General features: G+C 38.6%; 1 protein-coding gene across 2 annotated transcripts in view; it reads left to right on the forward strand.

Moving 5' to 3' along the window:
- The window catches only part of quo (quattro), a 43,367-nt gene extending 25,675 nt beyond the window's left edge, over positions 1 to 17,692 (forward strand). Inside the window, exons 7-24 of one of the 2 annotated variants that reach the window (XM_024270671.2) lie at positions 162 to 248; positions 326 to 442; positions 2,078 to 2,176; positions 2,257 to 2,405; positions 4,093 to 4,231; positions 4,328 to 4,444; positions 4,592 to 4,789; positions 6,287 to 7,191; positions 7,318 to 7,564; positions 9,677 to 9,766; positions 11,779 to 12,003; positions 12,312 to 12,482; positions 13,990 to 14,167; positions 14,296 to 14,412; positions 14,487 to 14,726; positions 14,924 to 15,186; positions 17,328 to 17,392; positions 17,526 to 17,692. In XM_024270671.2, the coding sequence (XP_024126439.1) occupies positions 162 to 248; positions 326 to 442; positions 2,078 to 2,176; positions 2,257 to 2,405; positions 4,093 to 4,231; positions 4,328 to 4,444; positions 4,592 to 4,789; positions 6,287 to 7,191; positions 7,318 to 7,564; positions 9,677 to 9,766; positions 11,779 to 12,003; positions 12,312 to 12,482; positions 13,990 to 14,167; positions 14,296 to 14,412; positions 14,487 to 14,726; positions 14,924 to 15,186; positions 17,328 to 17,366 (3,381 nt within the window). In that variant the 3' untranslated portion in view covers positions 17,367 to 17,392; positions 17,526 to 17,692. Of the gene's footprint in view, positions 1 to 161; positions 249 to 325; positions 443 to 2,077; positions 2,177 to 2,256; positions 2,406 to 4,092; positions 4,232 to 4,327; positions 4,445 to 4,591; positions 4,790 to 6,286; positions 7,192 to 7,314; positions 7,565 to 9,676; positions 9,767 to 11,778; positions 12,004 to 12,311; positions 12,483 to 13,989; positions 14,168 to 14,295; positions 14,413 to 14,486; positions 14,727 to 14,923; positions 15,187 to 17,327; positions 17,393 to 17,525 lie in introns of both variants that reach the window. The other variant, XM_024270669.2, reaches the window with a different exon arrangement.

Below are 17,692 nucleotides of genomic sequence, written 5' to 3' on the forward strand. Positions count from 1 at the left end.
GGCTGACAGAAGCTGAAATAATGCCAAAATAAGTGAAGAACTGACTGTTCTGGGAACAAGAACTTTTCTATTAAGTTTTCTGTCAAGTGCAATGATTCCTCACAGGTTGTGTAAATAGTTCAGATTATCCAGATGGTAAGAATTGAACATTTCTCTCTCAGGAACAGGCTCTTCATGCGGTTCACTGCATCATCATTTTGATGGACAAGGACACCTGTCCACGACCTGAGAAACACCCCGGCCTGCAGGTCAGAAACCCCGACGACCCTGAAAGCAGCCGTGGTCTCCTCCAGTCCCACCTAACAAGTGTTTTTGTCCTAAACAGATGGACATGGTGACTTCCTTGAGAGCTCTAAACAAGACAGTGGAGGCGTCACAGGTGACCTCTGACCTGGGAGGGACCTTCATATACAGTCACACTGACTGGCTGCAGTTTCACCGGGTAACAAACTGACTTTACCTGTTTTTCGTCAAAATTTAAAAAAAGTATTTTCTAGGATATTGATTATGCATCATAAATGCATCATAAATTTGCTTCTGAGTAGCGAGAGGGACCTAGTGCTGCAGAGTGAGTCCACCCATGCTTCCCAACATCCTTCTGTTTCCACTCTCACAACCTCACCTAACATTAGCGGTGCAGCAAAAATAGCGAGCAACATCAGAGCTATCCAGCTGTTCAGTTTTGATCCAGATTTCAGCTCAGATGAGGAAAACAAAGACGTTCATGGATCTATTAGTCAGCGAGCAGAAGCATCAGAATGGAGCGGAGCAGATTGTAGCACCTATGTCGCTGCAACATACTTTTTCCAGCTGTCTGCTCCTAAATCACAACAATTTGAATAAAGAAATACTTAGAAATGCAATTTTAATCTTAATATATGTCCTCCATCACAAGAAAAACGCCACAAAAGCACATTAGAAACACCAAAAACATAATTTTTATTAAAGTGGATCTTTAAAAGAAACACAATTAAACGAGAGAATATTTTGTTTTTTGTTCGACACCTTCCATGAATAAATGTTGAGTCCAGATCCATCAGCTTTAGGGACGAATCATTCAGGTTGTCTTTTACTTTTCCTGCCACTGGAAGTTTAAAGCAATTTCCTCGTTGAGAGACAAATGAACAATTGATTATTCTTATTGTTGTTCCACAACAAGCATACAGTCGACCCATCATCATCAGTATTTTTTTCTGCATATACTTTCTCTGCAAGCGTAAAATGAAACACAATGTTACTAGATTTACTGCCATGTTTTGTTTTCATTACTCCTGCTCTTAAAGACCACTCCAATTAAAACTGTTTTTCAACATTTTGTTTTGCATTTGTCTGATGAAGCAGATTATATATTAAGAAAATTAAGCCCAAAATTGCATTTCTGAGTGTTTCTTTATCTCAATTATTGTGAATCAGGAGCAGATGAAAACATGAAATATGAAAAAGAGTGTATTTGTGACATGGGAAATATGCTGGGTGGGCCACAAGTGTCTTGCTCTGCAGCTCTCTTCAGTGGGGAGAGGAAAGGGGGCGGGGTTGCTCTGCGCAAATAGACCTGCCAACAACTCAGAGGACAATATTTAATGAGCTCTTGCCCCTCTGCAGAAGCTATGTCCCAGAAAACAAAACAATTTTTTGTAATTATTTTGGCTAAAATATTGTACTCATAATAATAATTCAAAAAACAACACTGGGAATGCTTTAAAAATAGATGAAAAATGATCGGAGCGGGTACTTAATCTGTGTTAAACTGTGATTAATGATCTGACTTCACATCCCTAACATAGAATCGATTTTAAGTATGAAATGTAAAGACAAAACTCAAGTAGAACAGATTTAGTGAAATCAGAATAAACTACATTTAGTATTTTATTGAAAAAAAAAACAACCTTTGACATCACTACATTTTTAAGAGTTAAATGTACAGAAATTCTTTCCTGATGCTTTGGTGTCAATTTTAGAACTCCTTTTAGTCCTCTACATTCATTTCTTCAGCCTGAATGCATCCACATACACGTGTGGTTTTTAGTGCATAAAAGCCGCTCAGCCTGCTGTCACGGTTTCCTGTCTTCTGTTCCAGAAACTCGTCTCCTTCATGGACGAGCTGCGAGGGGCTGACAGCTTGTTGCAAATGGCCATCAAGAATGTGGACAGCAGAAAACAAATGGACACCACTCAGGTAGAAAGAGTTTCATTGTGATGGATTCAAACATATGTTTTTAGCTGTTTCACACGCTCTGTGTGTTTGCTGTGAACCAGGAAGTGCAACAGAGCATTCAGGAACAGAAGATTTTGATGAAAAATGTACTTGAAGATGCAAGACTGGTAACTTTGCAAAGGGAGGGAGGAGCCTTACTGGCCAGGATGAAGAGGGAAGAGTTTAGATTTCCGCAGTCTGAAGATTACAGGTATGAAATTGAACTATTTATTTATGGCATAAAGTTAGTGTCCAACATTTGCTGAAATTTAATGGAATCAATTCTTCCTTCTACTGATGAAATGTTTCCTGTAATACAAGCCCAAAGCATGATTCCTCCACCTCCATGCTTAACAGTTGGACAGAGGTTGTTTTTCATTAAATTCTGGACCATTTCTTCTCCAAATGGACCTTTGCTCACTGAGGCCAAAAAGTTCCATTTGAACTGGTCAGTCCACAGAACTTGCTTCCAAAATGCATCAAGCTTGTTTCTATGTTCATTTGTGAACTTCAAACAATGAGTTTTGTGGTGAGGAAGTAGAAGAGGTCATCTTCTGATGACTCTTCCATATCGAGTTTCTCCTGACAGTAGAAGAGAGCAGCACAACTCCAGAGTCTGCAGGTCTTTCTGGAGGATCCTGCAGTCAAACGTGGATCTGGACTTGCTTTTCTCACAATCCTGCCAGCTGCTCAGTCTGAGATTTTTCTTGTCTTCCAGATGTTGCTTTAGCTTCCACTGATCCTGTTGACTGACATTTCTTAATTACATTCCAAACAGAGGATATTGGAATCTGAAGCTAATAGCTGAAAATGCTGAAGCTAATAGCTGAAAATGCTGAAGTTGATAGCTGAAAACACTCAAGCTAATAGCTAAAAACGCTAAAGCTGATCGCTGAAAACACTGAAGCTGATAGCAGGAAACGCTGCAGCTGATAGCTGAAAACGCGGAAGCTGATAGCCAGCTAAACTATTAGGTAAAATCTAACAAACTTACGTTAGCCAAAACAGCTGAGATGTAGCTAAAAAAATAACGGAACTTCAAAGTAGCCTAAAAAACAGAAAAAAACTTAAATTAGCCAAAACAGCTAGCATGTTTCTGAAATATTAGCTAAACTTCAAAATGGCCTAAAAAAAAATCATAGTAAATGCCAAATTAGTCAAAAAAACTAACCACATTTTACTTGGAGTGCTCAAACCTTTGATCCATACTCTATGTGGCATTCTATCATGTTCAGCCAAATCCAGGACAATATCATCAGCATAGATGATTTGCTATGTAACGTTGTACAATCGGTACCACACACGACTACATTCAGGGGGATGGAGCTTCCATCGACTCGCCAAAACACAATATTTGACCCAATAAAGGCTTTGGAATCCCAGTTAATTTGGCTCATTAAGCCCTGAGGCTGAAACAGAATCAATAAAAAGTTAAATAATCCAAAGTCTGAACAAAAATATAGTTTACATATTGCCTTGTGTAAAGACACTGTGACACTAGTTTTAGTAGAAACACTGATGAAGCACAAAGTTATTAGAAAAGTATACAACTTTATGCAATACTAAGGGAAGGTTTTTTGTTTTTTTAAGAAAATGTTTTTTCAAAAAACATTTCTAAATCAAAGCAGAAAATCTAAAGAAAATCATAGTAGCATTTTCTGTTTTTTTAATCAACATATTTCCATAAAGTTCCTCCTTACTCTAGAAGACTGAAGCAGAAAGCTTTTAAATATGGAATTGAAAACATTCATTCGAACTTTAGTGGATGGTTTATTTTTACAATATGTCTAACAAAAAAAAAGAAACGGAATCACTTTAATGTCCTTCATAAAAATGCAATTTTTCAGGGTAAACGCTGCGGTTCTCATTGCTTCTTTGTTCCTCCTCTCTCTGTGCAGAGACGCTTTAGAGTCCGTGACGAGTCTGTACAACCAAGTGGAGGAAAAACTGCACATGCTAGTGATGAGATCAAACGAGTCCCTTCAACACTTGGAGGTCCTGCTGAAGATCAGAGAGACAGAAGCAGAAGTCATCACTGTAGGTTTTTTTAAATCTGCTGTAAAAGGAGGTGAAATGAAATCTGGATTTTCAGGAGTTACCATCGATCCTTACATAAGTGCTGTGGTGTTGCAGGCTGGGATGTGGTTCAGCACAGACGGTGAACAAAGACTGAAGGACTTTTGCACAACAGATGACACAGACATTAAAAAAACCTTTCAGGACTTCAGCCTCTTTTTGGCGCTCTCAAAGGTATTAAGAAGTTTAAAAAAAACAATCACATATACAGTATGTGGCTAAGCTCCTAAATGTGATTTTTTTTAATACTAACCTGTAAATATTGAACTCCTTTTTATTCAAACGGCATTTGGCTGTAAATATCTTCCATGTTTTCCACAGGAGAAGCAGCAGCACGCTCTGACTTATGTAAAGGAGGCTGAGGAGATCATTGAAACTAGGAACTCGTCTCCTGCTGCCGACATTTTTCGCACTCTCACGAGCACTTTTAAATCCAACATGGAAGACTTCATGTTACGGGCAGAACGGCGGCAGAAAGAACTGAGCTCAATGGCTCAGGTTTACACGTTTTGTGAGCAGGTTTGTGTTTCTATCTCCTTTTTAACTCCAGACGACTTTTTTTCTGTCTGATTAAATGTTTTATTTTGTAATGCAATGACCTGATTATTTTCACAATTCTTCTTTCCTACTGCACCCTTGAGGAAAATGTTGGTGCCAGCCAAAAATAATAATTAAAAAAAAAAAAATTACCAAAATTTGCACCTGGTGAAAACAAAACTGTCAAAAAAATTAATGGCGCCAAAATCTATTATGACACTCAAAAACGATATCTCAAAATCTACTAACAAAACCAAAATAAATGTGTCTGGGATATCCAAAGGAAGTTTAAAAATGATTATGGGATGTTGGCAGAACCTATGGCTTGGTGGCCATTTTGTGGCAAAGTGTAATAGACAATCTTTATGATATTTCAGACACATGCTGTCATTTAACCTCCAGTTCACACCAGATGCGTATTTTTCCGGGATGGTCGACGGGCGCTTCAGCTCAGCTGTGGTTATTTAGAGCTTTTTTTGCCATTATTAGACACCCAAAACCACCCCCCCACTCCGTAGTCGGCCCATTACGTTGATCTGTGTGTGTCACAGTATCTGTGTGTGTCCGGTTGTTTTTGTGTTTATTTTCTATCCCTACAGTCTGTCTAAATACAAAAATGTGATCGCAATGGTCAATCGTGCTATTTTATCGTGAAAAATTGGTTATATCTAAAAAACTTGAGCGGATCTTCATGTGTCTTGGTGCAACTTTTTACTGGAATTGATGCGTCTGGTGTGAACTACACCATAGGTTAACAAGGGCGCCGAATGGAAGCGGCCACTGTTCCGTGCCGTTTTGCAGCGATTCCACGCCCAGTGTGGACCTGGTGTTAGTCCAACCAAAGTTCTACTGACCTTTGACCTCGGGAAATCTTAAATTTTCAATTAAAAATAACCTGCATTAGTACCAGCTACAAATTACAACTCTTCCTCAGGATTTTGTTGCATCGTCTCCAAACTCCATGAGCATCATTTGGATGCTAACTGAAAAAAAATGTTATCGATTTTGAATGTTAGCTCAAAATTAGCAGTCTAGCCTTGTGCTCACACATTTTTTTTAACAGAATTTAGTGACCTTTTGATATATGACTCACTGCCTCAAGATGAATCAAACAATATTAAATTCAATATGAACATATCAGGAATATGGGTGGGATCAACAAAAAGTCTCTGTTGCCAAGGAAATGCTAAATTTTACTTTTGTAGATTCTTCTAAAAATGACATAGACCTGTCCGTCACCCCCAAGTGACCAAAAACTAAAATGGTTGCTATGGAGATAAAACCAACAGAAAACCTGCCATTTTGAAAAAAAACATTTTCATGAAATTGTCGTTTGCAGCTCTGACACAGGATGGCAGAGGCATAAGGCGAGGGGGAGGGGCATGTAGCATCCAATAAGGGGGGAGGGTACCGCCTGCCATATTATATATACAACTCACAGCTTTAATTAATGTATTTTCTTTAACTCATTTCTTTCAGGCCTCTTCTGTTGCAAAAGAATGTGCCCAGTTTGTGGAGCAGGTAGAGGAGGGCTGCTTGTCAGCGCAGACCCTGAGCACTCTCCAGCTGTATAAGGAGCGACTGGGAGGGGAATTCTCCGACTCCCAATTCCAGGCTCTGAGAGCTAAAGCCTGCACCATGGGATCAGGGGCCTCTGGGATGATGAAAATGTGGAATGCAGCCCGGGTGCGATGCCAAGAAGTCAAGCAGCGTCTAGAGGAGACGCAAAGGAAAAAACGAGGCAAAGATAAGAACCAGATCCCACAGACCGCAGCTGTGAACCCTCGAGGGGAAGAAACTCAGATAAAGGGAGGGAGTGAGCTGGAGGAGGCTGAAGGCTCTTCAATCCTGCAGCCAATCTGCCAAACAAAGGCGGCCGACACCACTGCTGTTCCACACTTGAAGCACGATTTTAAAAATGGGCTTCAAGAGACTCCAACCCAAGACTCCAAATCACTGCAGCTTCCTGAACCACATCTGAAAAATGCTCAAGTTTCCCCACAAGTCCTTGGCTGCCATCCAGAAGGCAAATGGAGACCAAGAGATCACCGCAGCGAATCGGATCTGAGGACCGCAAAGGTGCCAAAGGGTTTGCTGCTTCACCAGAACTTGGGCCGCTCCCTCAGCGAGGGCTCCCGTGCAACAAGCATGACGACTTTTGTGCCTGCAGCCATCAGACACCATCATTGTCACAGCAGGACACAGTCCCTGGATGAAAACATGCAGCCCAATCACAACCCTCATCTGGAAAGGCCTCCTCCAGAGCAGAAAAGCAAGGAGGCGAGAGGAGATGATGGGAAACGCGAGGAACTCACAGATTCCTGTAAAGATTTAAGGAGTTCTGTGATGTTACAAACACCCACAGAAAACACCAGCAACTTTCTGTAAGTGACGCTTCATCATCTGTGTGAGTGATGTGGTTTCACAATAATTTCACTAGAAAAACAGTTAACACAGTCTACTGAAAGAGATCATTTTGCATTTTTCATTTCCTGTGGATGGGGCAGAAGAGTACGGAAGATTTTGGAGGAGCTGCTGTCCACAGAGCGGGAGTACGTCAAGGCCCTGGCGTACGTCCGGGAGCATTACTTCCCCGAGCTGGAGAGGCCCGACGTCCCGCAGGACCTCAGGGGTCAGAGGGGAAGCGTCTTTGGGAATTTAGAGAAACTCCACGACTTCCATCACCATCACTTCCTGGATGAGCTGGAGAGCTGTCTGAGTGAACCCCTCCGAGTGGGACGCTGTTTTCTGCGACATGTAAGCAGTGACACAAGCATGCACCCTCGCTAGCTTACAGCCCCTCACAACCCCAGGATAACAAAAAACAGGGAGCAATATCGGAGCTATACAGCCGCACAGTTTTGTACGGTGGCCCTGAAGTGCAAATCACAACAACAAATCACTCAATGAGAAAACATTTTAAAGATCACAGTTAAAAAGGCAAAACAAATATTTAAAAACAACAGTGTGATTTTAAAAAAATATTCCTAAAACCAAAATGTAAAAAGCAAAAACTGAAAAAAAACATTTCAGAGAACAAAATAAAATGTTCAGTGTTGGAGGTAATGAATTACAAAGTAGAAAATAATTATTAAGAATACAATTATAAGGACTCCCAACGACACTTTACAATTCAGAACAAATAAAAACATAAGATTAAAATATATTAATAAATAAAAAAAATTTAGCAACAGAACTAGACTAATAAATAATTGAATCAATTAAATGATAAATAATTAAGTTATACTAAAGTAATTTGATTACTTTTGTTAGAAACAGAGTAATGTGACGGAAAATGACTGATTTGTGTGTGCGTAATTCCTGATTTGTAATTTGTGTCTGCTTTTTTTAATGTGTATTTTAGACATTTTTTTTTATTAATTTTGGGGTATATTTGTTTAAGAAAGTGGGAAAATGTCCACTTTTCACCAGATATTATTCATAATGTAAGTTCAACGCGGCTGACAAGAAAACTCTGATGATTGTATTTTGTAATTTTTTTTTTTATTTGGTAATTAATTTTTGTACATGTACACAATTGTAAGTACATACAGTAATGCACAAAATGTATTGTATAAGTCGGGAATCAAGGATTACACATACATCGGATGGAACTATTTGCCCTCCATAAATTCTGCAACTGAAGATATTCAAATTATTTTCAATTTGTTGAAACCAAGACAAAAACCTTTTATCCTGGAGATGAACTGCTCTCCACTGCTGTAGTGTCAATTAACAACACTATGTAGGCTACTATACAATATACATTGTTTCATGTTCATGAGGGGAAATCAACCTGATTCCCCTATGTGTTTTTTTTATTTATTTATTTTTATAAGGATATCTTGTTTGTGCTAGCTTACTTCATTAGAGAATGTGTATGTGTGGAGAAAAGTAAAGTAACAAGTAGTGAATACCTTTTTTATTTGGGAAATGAGTAAAGTAAATTGATTACAATTTCATCCAATAACTAAAGTAAAGTAATAAATTACTAGTAATTTACACAACACTGGACATGTTAGGAAAACTAAACACAACGATAAACTGGAAAAGGAAAAACTGGCTGATTGGATGATAAAATCCAGAATCACTTCATGTCAAAGGACTTTGAGATGAAATGATGGACAAACGTCATCATCCAATCAGCATTTTCTCATTACTTTTTGTTTTCTAAATTTATGTATTTATTTTTTCACAGAAACAGGAAAAGATAAGTACAACAGGACATCGCTGACTGGATGAAGACGTTTGTTCATCATTTCATCTGAAAATTATTTGAATCATGAAGCAATACTGAATATCATCTTCCAATCAGCGATGTCCCAGAGCTTGTGGTGGATTTTCTACATCACAAACAATTTTTTCCAAACAGCAGATTTACTATTTTAATTGTGAAATACTCAAAGTATTTTTGAGCTTAGTTTTCTTCTTAAGTCCTCCATCATCAGAAAAATGCCACAGAAACACGTTAAACACACCAAAAACTTCATTTCATCTTTAAAGGAAAAACTAAATTTCCTAATGTATTTCTTAATGTATTGACTTGTTTTGACCAGTTTAGATTTCATGGATCACTGCGCCAAAGTTTCCTGGTTGACTCAGTGATTACTGGTACATATTGAATGCTTACGCATTCAATATATTCAATATATTCAATATTCAGCACAGTTGCTGAGAAAGTCCCTCCAGATGTGCGATACACTGAGACAGATGAGATTTAACCGTCAAAACATTATTCACCAGCTGATATTTAACCTTTTTGAGATCACAGCTGATATAAAGAACAGCTGCTTGCTATTATGTGGGTTAGAAAAATGAATATTTATGTGCACGTACAATAACTGTCTTCTCAAATATCTTTTGTTTTAGAGGGAGAGCTTTGCTTTGTATGCCCTCTACAGCAAGAACAAGCCGCAGTCGGACAGTCTCCTCATCAATCACGGACACGGTTTCTTCAAGGTGGGATAATTCAGATGTGTTTTCATTTCTGCGTAAGCAGGAAATGTGACCAAGCAAATGTACTGTTTAAGCCAAAATACAACCCTAGCTACTTTTCGATGACAAATATACTCAACCTGTATAAAAATTCTATAAACGTCGACAAACACAATTTCGCAATTTGAAAAGTAACTGTTTTTAAAACTAAATCCTAGTGCTGGGTTGATAAAAACAGTTAATCTGAATCAATCAAACCTTAATGGACTAATAATTGATCTATAAAAAGTAAAGATCAATCTGACGCATAAAGTTTTCTAGCTTGATGCTAACGTATAATGGGATTTCCCATTGGATGGCTAATGCTATCACTCTGTCGACCTAAACATATGTTTTTGATTAAATCAACATCTATTTACTCAGAGGCATGACATTTCCAAACATGTTTTTTAAGTAACAATTTGTGTTGTAATTAATACGAATATCTTCAAAACATATACAGTTTAATAATGTATAATGAATTCAGTGGATTGAAAGAAGGCTGCACGGTGGCGCAGTGGTTAGCGCTCTCGCCTCACAGCGAGAAGGCCCCGGTTCGAATCCCGGCTGGGACCTTTCTGTGTGGAGTTTGCATGTTCTCCCCGTGCATGCGTGGGTTTTCACCGGGGACTCCGGCTTCCTCCCACCATCCAAAAACATGCTTCATAGGTTAATTGGTGACTCTAAATTGCCCCTAGGTATGAATGTGAGAGTGAATGGGTGTGTGATTGAGGCCCTGTGACAGACTGGCGACCTGTCCAGGGTGTACCCCGCCTTCGCCCTTCAGTAGCCGGGATGGGCTCCGGCACCCCCGCGACCCCGAAAGGGACAAAGCGGTCAAGAAGATGGATGGATGGATGGATGGATTGAAAGAAGAGAAAAAAAATTGGGATAGAATCAATCCAGGCTCTGGTGAATCGAATTGATTCTGGAAATGATTCCCAGTCCGATTAAATAAATCAAAGCAAAATCTTACCGACCCACCATTGAAATCATAGGTGCACTGCAGCTGTGTTGACATGGTGGTGCAGTGGTTAGCACTATTTTTTTCACAACAAGAAGTGCTTGGTTCAAGTTCCAGTGGGAATCTTTGTGTGTTGAGTTTGTATGTCCTCTCTGTGCACCTGTTCATTTGATACAGCTGGACCACAAACTGTTCAGTGATGAAAAAAAAAAAAAAACGTTTTGCAAAACATTCAATATAATGTTGATAAAGATAGTTTATGCATTTGCTAAGGTTGTAAACAGTTTATTAGTATGACCTTTGTAGACAATGGTCGCACTAAAGGTATTAATAAATAGTATGTTAATGAACCTTATTAGGCTTATTGAGCTAATAAATGTCTTACTAACACCCTTAATAATGTTTGTTAATGTGTCAATAAAGCTTGTAAAGGAATATTGTTATGACATTTTACCAAAAAAGGGATGGTATGTATCTGTCTCATCACTCATGGTGATGGCCTTGGCTAAAACAGCTAAAGTAGTTGTTGTAAGAGAGCCAGAAAAAATGTATTTGCTAAATATTTTACAGTTAATAAACTGGAAATTAAAACACAGTGATATTTTTGTAAAAGGAAGCACAGTACAAATACTGTAAGAAAATTTATGGTAACTACTTGGAGCTGGATGCCAGTAACTACTGTAAAATGAAATACTGTAACGTATCTGTGTAATGTGATTCATTTTACAGCTTTATTATTTAAATACAGGACACAGAAATTTGACTGTATTTAATTTACAGTAATAAAGCTCTAAATTGCTGCATCCAACTGCCAGTAAGTTACTCTAAAATCTAAAGCAACTATTTTACAGTGAAGTGATGCAGGACAAGCAAAGAAGAAACTGATGGTTCTGATCTGTTTAAGCTGGTAAAGGTTGATTTTGACAAACTATTTCCACTTTTTGCTAAAAGTTTTTGTGTAAAATGATTTGGTTTGATGAAAAGAGTCCTTCCTTCCCCTTATGATTCTCTGTGTCCTCTTCGGCCTCTCCAGCAGAAGCAGCTGAAGCTGGGGGATAAAATGGACTTGTGGTCGTACTTGCTGAAGCCCGTGCAGCGCATCAGTAAGTACAGTTTGCTGCTGCAGGACATGATGAGGGAGTGCACACCTGATCAGACCAGAGAGATCTCTGAAATCAAGGCAGCCATGGAGGTCATCAACTTCCAGCTGCGCCATGGCAACAACCTGTTGGCCATGGACGCCATCCGCCACTGTGACGTAAGCACCAGCTCTCAGAGCATTCTGTATCTCATGTATTCATCTATATGTTTGGACATGTTTGGCTCCTTCAATAACATTAACATTACAGTTTGGAATAGCATGTAACAGGATGATAAATGTACTTTTATCACCGATGGAATGTAGGGGAGGGGCATACATGTTGGATGTTTTCCTTACTGGGCATTTTTTCAAAGCTAAAGATATTAAGTCACATTTGATTTAAGCCAGATGTTTTTGTGGAACAAAGGCTCACTTTCTGCAGAAACTGCAGTGAAAATCTGTCCTCGACCTTTCATGCCCAACAGGTGAACCTGAAGGAGCAGGGGCAGCTGCTGCGCCAAGACGAGTTCATGGTGACGTTCAGAAAAAAGAAATGTTGCCGTCACGTCTTCCTCTTCCAAGAACTCGTTCTCTTTAGCAAAACCAGGAAGACGGATTCGGGAAATGACACATACATCTACAAACAGTCATTTAAGGTACTCGCACAGATACACATAAACCACTGACTGTATATGGAAACTGGACTGAGTGACCCCTCCCCCCTGGTGTTCCCAACAGGAAGTACCGGCTGGTTTGAAGAAGCCAAAATCGAAAAAAAAAGGCTTAAAAAACTATTACTCACTTATATTTGTTTTAACAAGTTTTTGCTAATCCTGTATTTATTATTTTTTTTTTACAGTTCAGGTAATTTTATGTGATTTTTGTGCCACCATATTGCAAGCAAAAGTCACAGTTTTGAGATCAACTTGAGATCAAGTTGCAAGCAGAAAGTAAAACTTTAAGAAAAAAAATGATAATTTATAAATAAAAATATTTACAATTTGCTTTCAAAAACTTTTTTTTGCTATCAGAAACATTTTTGTGTTTGCAAACTTTTTTCTGCCTGCAAAAAATGTCTCTGCGTTTGCTATTTTTTTTTCTTTAAAAAAATATTTTTGTGATTGCAGCACAAGCATTTTTAGATGCGTAGTGTCTCGTCTCGCTTTTGCCCTATCTTTGATTTTGCATTAAAAAACAAACAGCCTGCTGATTGGTCTAGATTCTATCCAATCAGGTGTCTCTACCTCGCATTGACGGTGCTTGAGGGCCGAGGGGGACTTTGGGCTTTCTATTGGCTCTTTTTAGTCGGAATTCTACAGTCTTCAACCATTCTGGCCGTTTCTCTTTAAACGGAACTCTGAGCGAGCAACTAATACAACAGGGTTCTGTATTCATTCATGTCAGTGCAGTGTGTTTAAAATGTCTTCAGCAGAAAAACGTCTCAGCATTCGGACGTTACAAGTGCGAGGGGTGTGGCCCTCCAGCAAGCTCACTCCTAATTGGCAAGAGTGGTTGCCATAGAAACAATGACTCAGATCGACTCGGAACAATCATTGCTAACTGACATTGTCTGGCTCCAAAATGGCGGCGTCTAAATTGACTTAATTTCATTGGAGCCAGAAGTAAACAATTTTTTATGGGTGATGTCACAATTACTCATTCCAGTTCTTAGATACAGTTAATGGAAACGGACACAAAAATGAACAAGTTAGATCCATCGTTTATTAACTTTTTAATACTATACTCACCAAAACAGCTTACATTGAAGTTTAAAAGGAATATATATATATATATATATATATATATATATATATTACTAAAGTTATTTATACTCTTTTGGTTTTTTTATGTTTTAAAGACAACATTTTTTTTACTGTTTTAATCAAAATAAATGATTTTACTAGCATGCTAAAGAAAGTGTTGCACCTTCTTAACTCAGAAAACAGAGTCGTATTTGCAATATTTATTTGCCTAATTAACCACCATGTCTGGAACATTTGAACACAGTGATAACTCTTTTTTTTTCAAATTTATTTATTTTTTATTCAGTAGCTGCTGTTGACTCAGTTAGTCGTGGTAGAAGATAAGAATGAAGTCTTTTCTGTGTTAAAAACTTCTGGAAGGGTTTGTAACCCGTAAGTTGAAGTTTATTTCTGCTTTTAGACATCCGACATAGGCATGACCCAGAACAGTGGAGACAGCGGTTTGTGCTTTGAGATCTGGTTCAGAAAGAGGAAGAGCGAGGACACATACACGCTGCAGGCAGCCAGCAGAGAGATGAAGGAGGCCTGGACCAGAGAGCTGGAACAGATCCTGTGGGAGCAGGCCATACATAACAGAGGTGCTGTGGTACACACCATTTTTGGATTTGTTTTACAAATGAAATCATAGAAAAAACAGCATTTTTTATCTCCATTTGTGCTGTGTGCTTAAAGGACCATTTTTGATATTGAAATTGTGTATTTTTAGAGGTTCGCATGCAGGAAAGAGTGTTCTTGGGTATTGGAAACAAGCCGTTCATTGACATCCAGCCCAGCGAGGCAGCTATTCACGACAGAGCCATTAACTATGCACTGATGGGAAGAGGTAAGCATTTTGTTCAGGAAAAAAAAGTCTTTACATCTGGTTACACTTTCCTCACAAAATGTGTTTTCTCTCAGAAAACAAGGTGCTTCTGCCATGTGGGAGTAAAGTTCAGCCCTCAGGGGCGCGACCGAAATCAATCGGTTCTGGCAGCAGCTCGGCTTCCTCCTCTTCCTCGGGGCGAGGGTCCTTGTCTCCTGAAGGATATGTGCGTTTGCCGAAGCGGAGGGTAGTCTCAGACGGAGGATATGCGTCACCTCCAGGGTCCCTGGAGGAGGATGATCTGGACCAGGAGAGCGGCAGTCACAACTTGTTGTGTGAGTGAAAATCTGACCTTCTAAGCGCTGTGAACGTGTTGTTTTTGACCAGTCTGGGATATCCTGTGTCAAAGATACTTCCCCTTAAAAAATTGAGGTCAAATGTCTCTGTTTGTGAGGTGTGACTCAACAGTTTAACCCTTAAATATGATCCCTTCTGATAAACAGATATGTTGATTTTGTTGCGTTTGTTCCAGTGGACAGTTCTGAGTCTTCAGGAGAGAGTGTCTGCGGCCTCAGCAGCTCAGGCCACAGCTTCCGGTCAGCCGTGGGGGGAGAGATGGATGACACCTCCTCAGTTTGTGCCCCCATAAAGACTCACCATCAAGCTGAGGCTCTCGTTGGCTTTTCAAAGGCACATTCTGCAACTGGACCAGTTGTGAAAACACAACCACCTGTTGCACCCAAGCCCAAACACAAAGCACTGCACTGGAACAAGGATCCATCGTTCAGCAGCAAGGTGCAAGAAGAAGTCTGAAAATGTATTCTTTCAAATGATAAAACACATTTCAGATGATGGTTTTCTGCACAACGCTGTCTTGGATTGATTTTTAGGCAGATCTGCTGCAAATCAGGTTCAACTCAAATTTTGGGGGGTGGATTTCTTGGCTCCATCTTCTAGTTTTTTCTGTTTGTCAGTTCATAAAATACATTTGATGGGAAACACCATGTTGAATTCATCCAATGAGGACATAAGGGTTTACTTTGCCTTTGAACTTGATTTATGACATCAAATATAACATTCTATGGTTTGTGTTTCTTTTTGAGGCTGCATTTTAACCTGTGTGCTCTCTTATGGGGTCCAGATGACCCCTCCCGTGACAAAGGTGGACAGAATTTTATGTCTGCCACAGACACCAGTGAAGATAAGAAAAATAATTGTAAAAAAAAAAAGTTCATTGTTCATGATCCTACTTTTAATGTTAACATGTCTAATATAGCACAAATGTTAAGAATTTAAGATGCAGTCATGATGATGACTTTTTATTTTTTTTATTGCTTTTTTATTTTAACTCGTGTTTTGCAGCAGACAAAAAGTGATTCACCGTCATGTATTTTAGTATGTTATGTTTCCATGTAGGCTGAACATCACTACAGTACAAAGATTGCGTTATTATGGGTCATTTTTGACCTGTGAGTTATAAAAACATTTGAACACTGGAAAAACGTACATGTGTAAGACATAAAGCTGCATTTGAGTATATCTTCAGGCTAAAAATATATGACAAGAGAATACATTGATCAAAATTGCTCTAATTTATAGATACATACACCAACACGCACACCTACAGTTCTACACACACACGCACAAACGTTCACACTTACGAACACACCCCCACTTACTCACACACACACATATGCACGCACCTATCTATAAACACACACACGTCTAAACAGACAGACCTGCACACCTACACACACAAACATACTCGTAAACCTCATTTGGGGGGGTCTTAGAGTTTTTACTAGATTGTAGGGTCTACCATTTCCAGATGTACTACAGTTGTGAAAAATATCAGGTATCACACTAACAATATATTAAGCTCAAAAAGTAGTTTAGATTTAAAGAATTCAAATGTTTAATTTTTTATGTTTGTTTTATGGGGTTTATGTCCCACATTCAGTTCTTGTGAGGTCCACTTGCTACAAACAAAAGTTTTAAGATTTTGTATCTTATTAAGGAAAACAGAAAAATAAAGTTTCAATTTTCTAAAATTACATTTATTGGTCCATTTAAACCACACATACACACACCAACACACCTACCTAGAAAAAAAAAACAAAACAAAACATACACACACCTAAATATCAGACCTACACACCTGCACATTGTCTTACTTAGACACACTTGCACACCTGCACACACATCAGAACAAAGGCTAAAGCTGGGTCAGTCTTGAGTAAAAGGTTCCAGTTCTGTCTCTGGAATACGGACTGCAAGACAAAATCATCTGCAGAGCATCTGAAAAGCCCCATCTCACATTTGCACATACTGTCCTACATGTGCTAAACAGTTGATATTGTTATTTATTTTGACCACGTCAAAGCAACATTTTGTTTTACTGTTGTGTTATGAGAAAAGCACCAATTCACTTCCTAAGAAACTATAAATAAACTGTTGTTTTCCTCTTTCAATAAAAATAATTCAGAAGCAATTACTTCACATGTATATCGTAGCAATAATAAACCTTTAACGTGTAAAAGGTTGTTTTTAACTTTTTAGCTGTGTTTTTATTGTTCTTTGAAGCTTTAATTTGCGGCGCCTTGTTCGACCGAGGTCATTGTAAGACGCCATGTATAATTTAAAAGAATTTAACTGATTGGCAATTTTTTTGTGTTGTGTAGCAAAAAATATTATAAAAAATGAATTAAATTAATGCAGTAATAGGTCATATCATCAGGCATAATAGATTTAGTTTTAAATTCAGTCGAGCTGCTTTGTTTGTAGGCGTTGGTAGAGTGGGTCATTTTTGACCCGTTGGACAAAGGGAGTGAACACAATGTGAAGATCGCACTAGAGTCATTTGAACCATGAATACATAAATATTCACACATTTTTTATGGTCAATTTAATAACATTAGTTTTCATTATTGTCTCAGGTTCAGGACACAGGTGCTGGAAAGTCCACTGAGGTTTGACTCGTAGAGATTTGAAGCATTTTGAGGTAAATATTGAAGAAGCAGTTTTTTTTCTATTACTGCTAAAGAAAACAACAATTTCAAGATTCCCTGATTGTGTATAGGTTTGATGTTATTCTTTAGTGTAATCTAAATATTTGACTTTTATTTTTCCTTCAGGTATATGAGATGTCTCTGCATCCGTCTTGGCGATGGCAGTATTTACACACACATGCCAAATATTCCAGCTGTTTCTCCGATCTGTCACCCTTCTGTAGATAAAGAATATCACAAACACTCCGACAATAGATTGGACATTTCTGTAGAATTTGCTCATCTGATGTAAA

This window comes from Oryzias melastigma, linkage group LG5 (assembly GCF_002922805.2).
Source record: "Oryzias melastigma strain HK-1 linkage group LG5, ASM292280v2, whole genome shotgun sequence".
Taxonomy (NCBI): domain Eukaryota; kingdom Metazoa; phylum Chordata; class Actinopteri; order Beloniformes; family Adrianichthyidae; genus Oryzias; species Oryzias melastigma.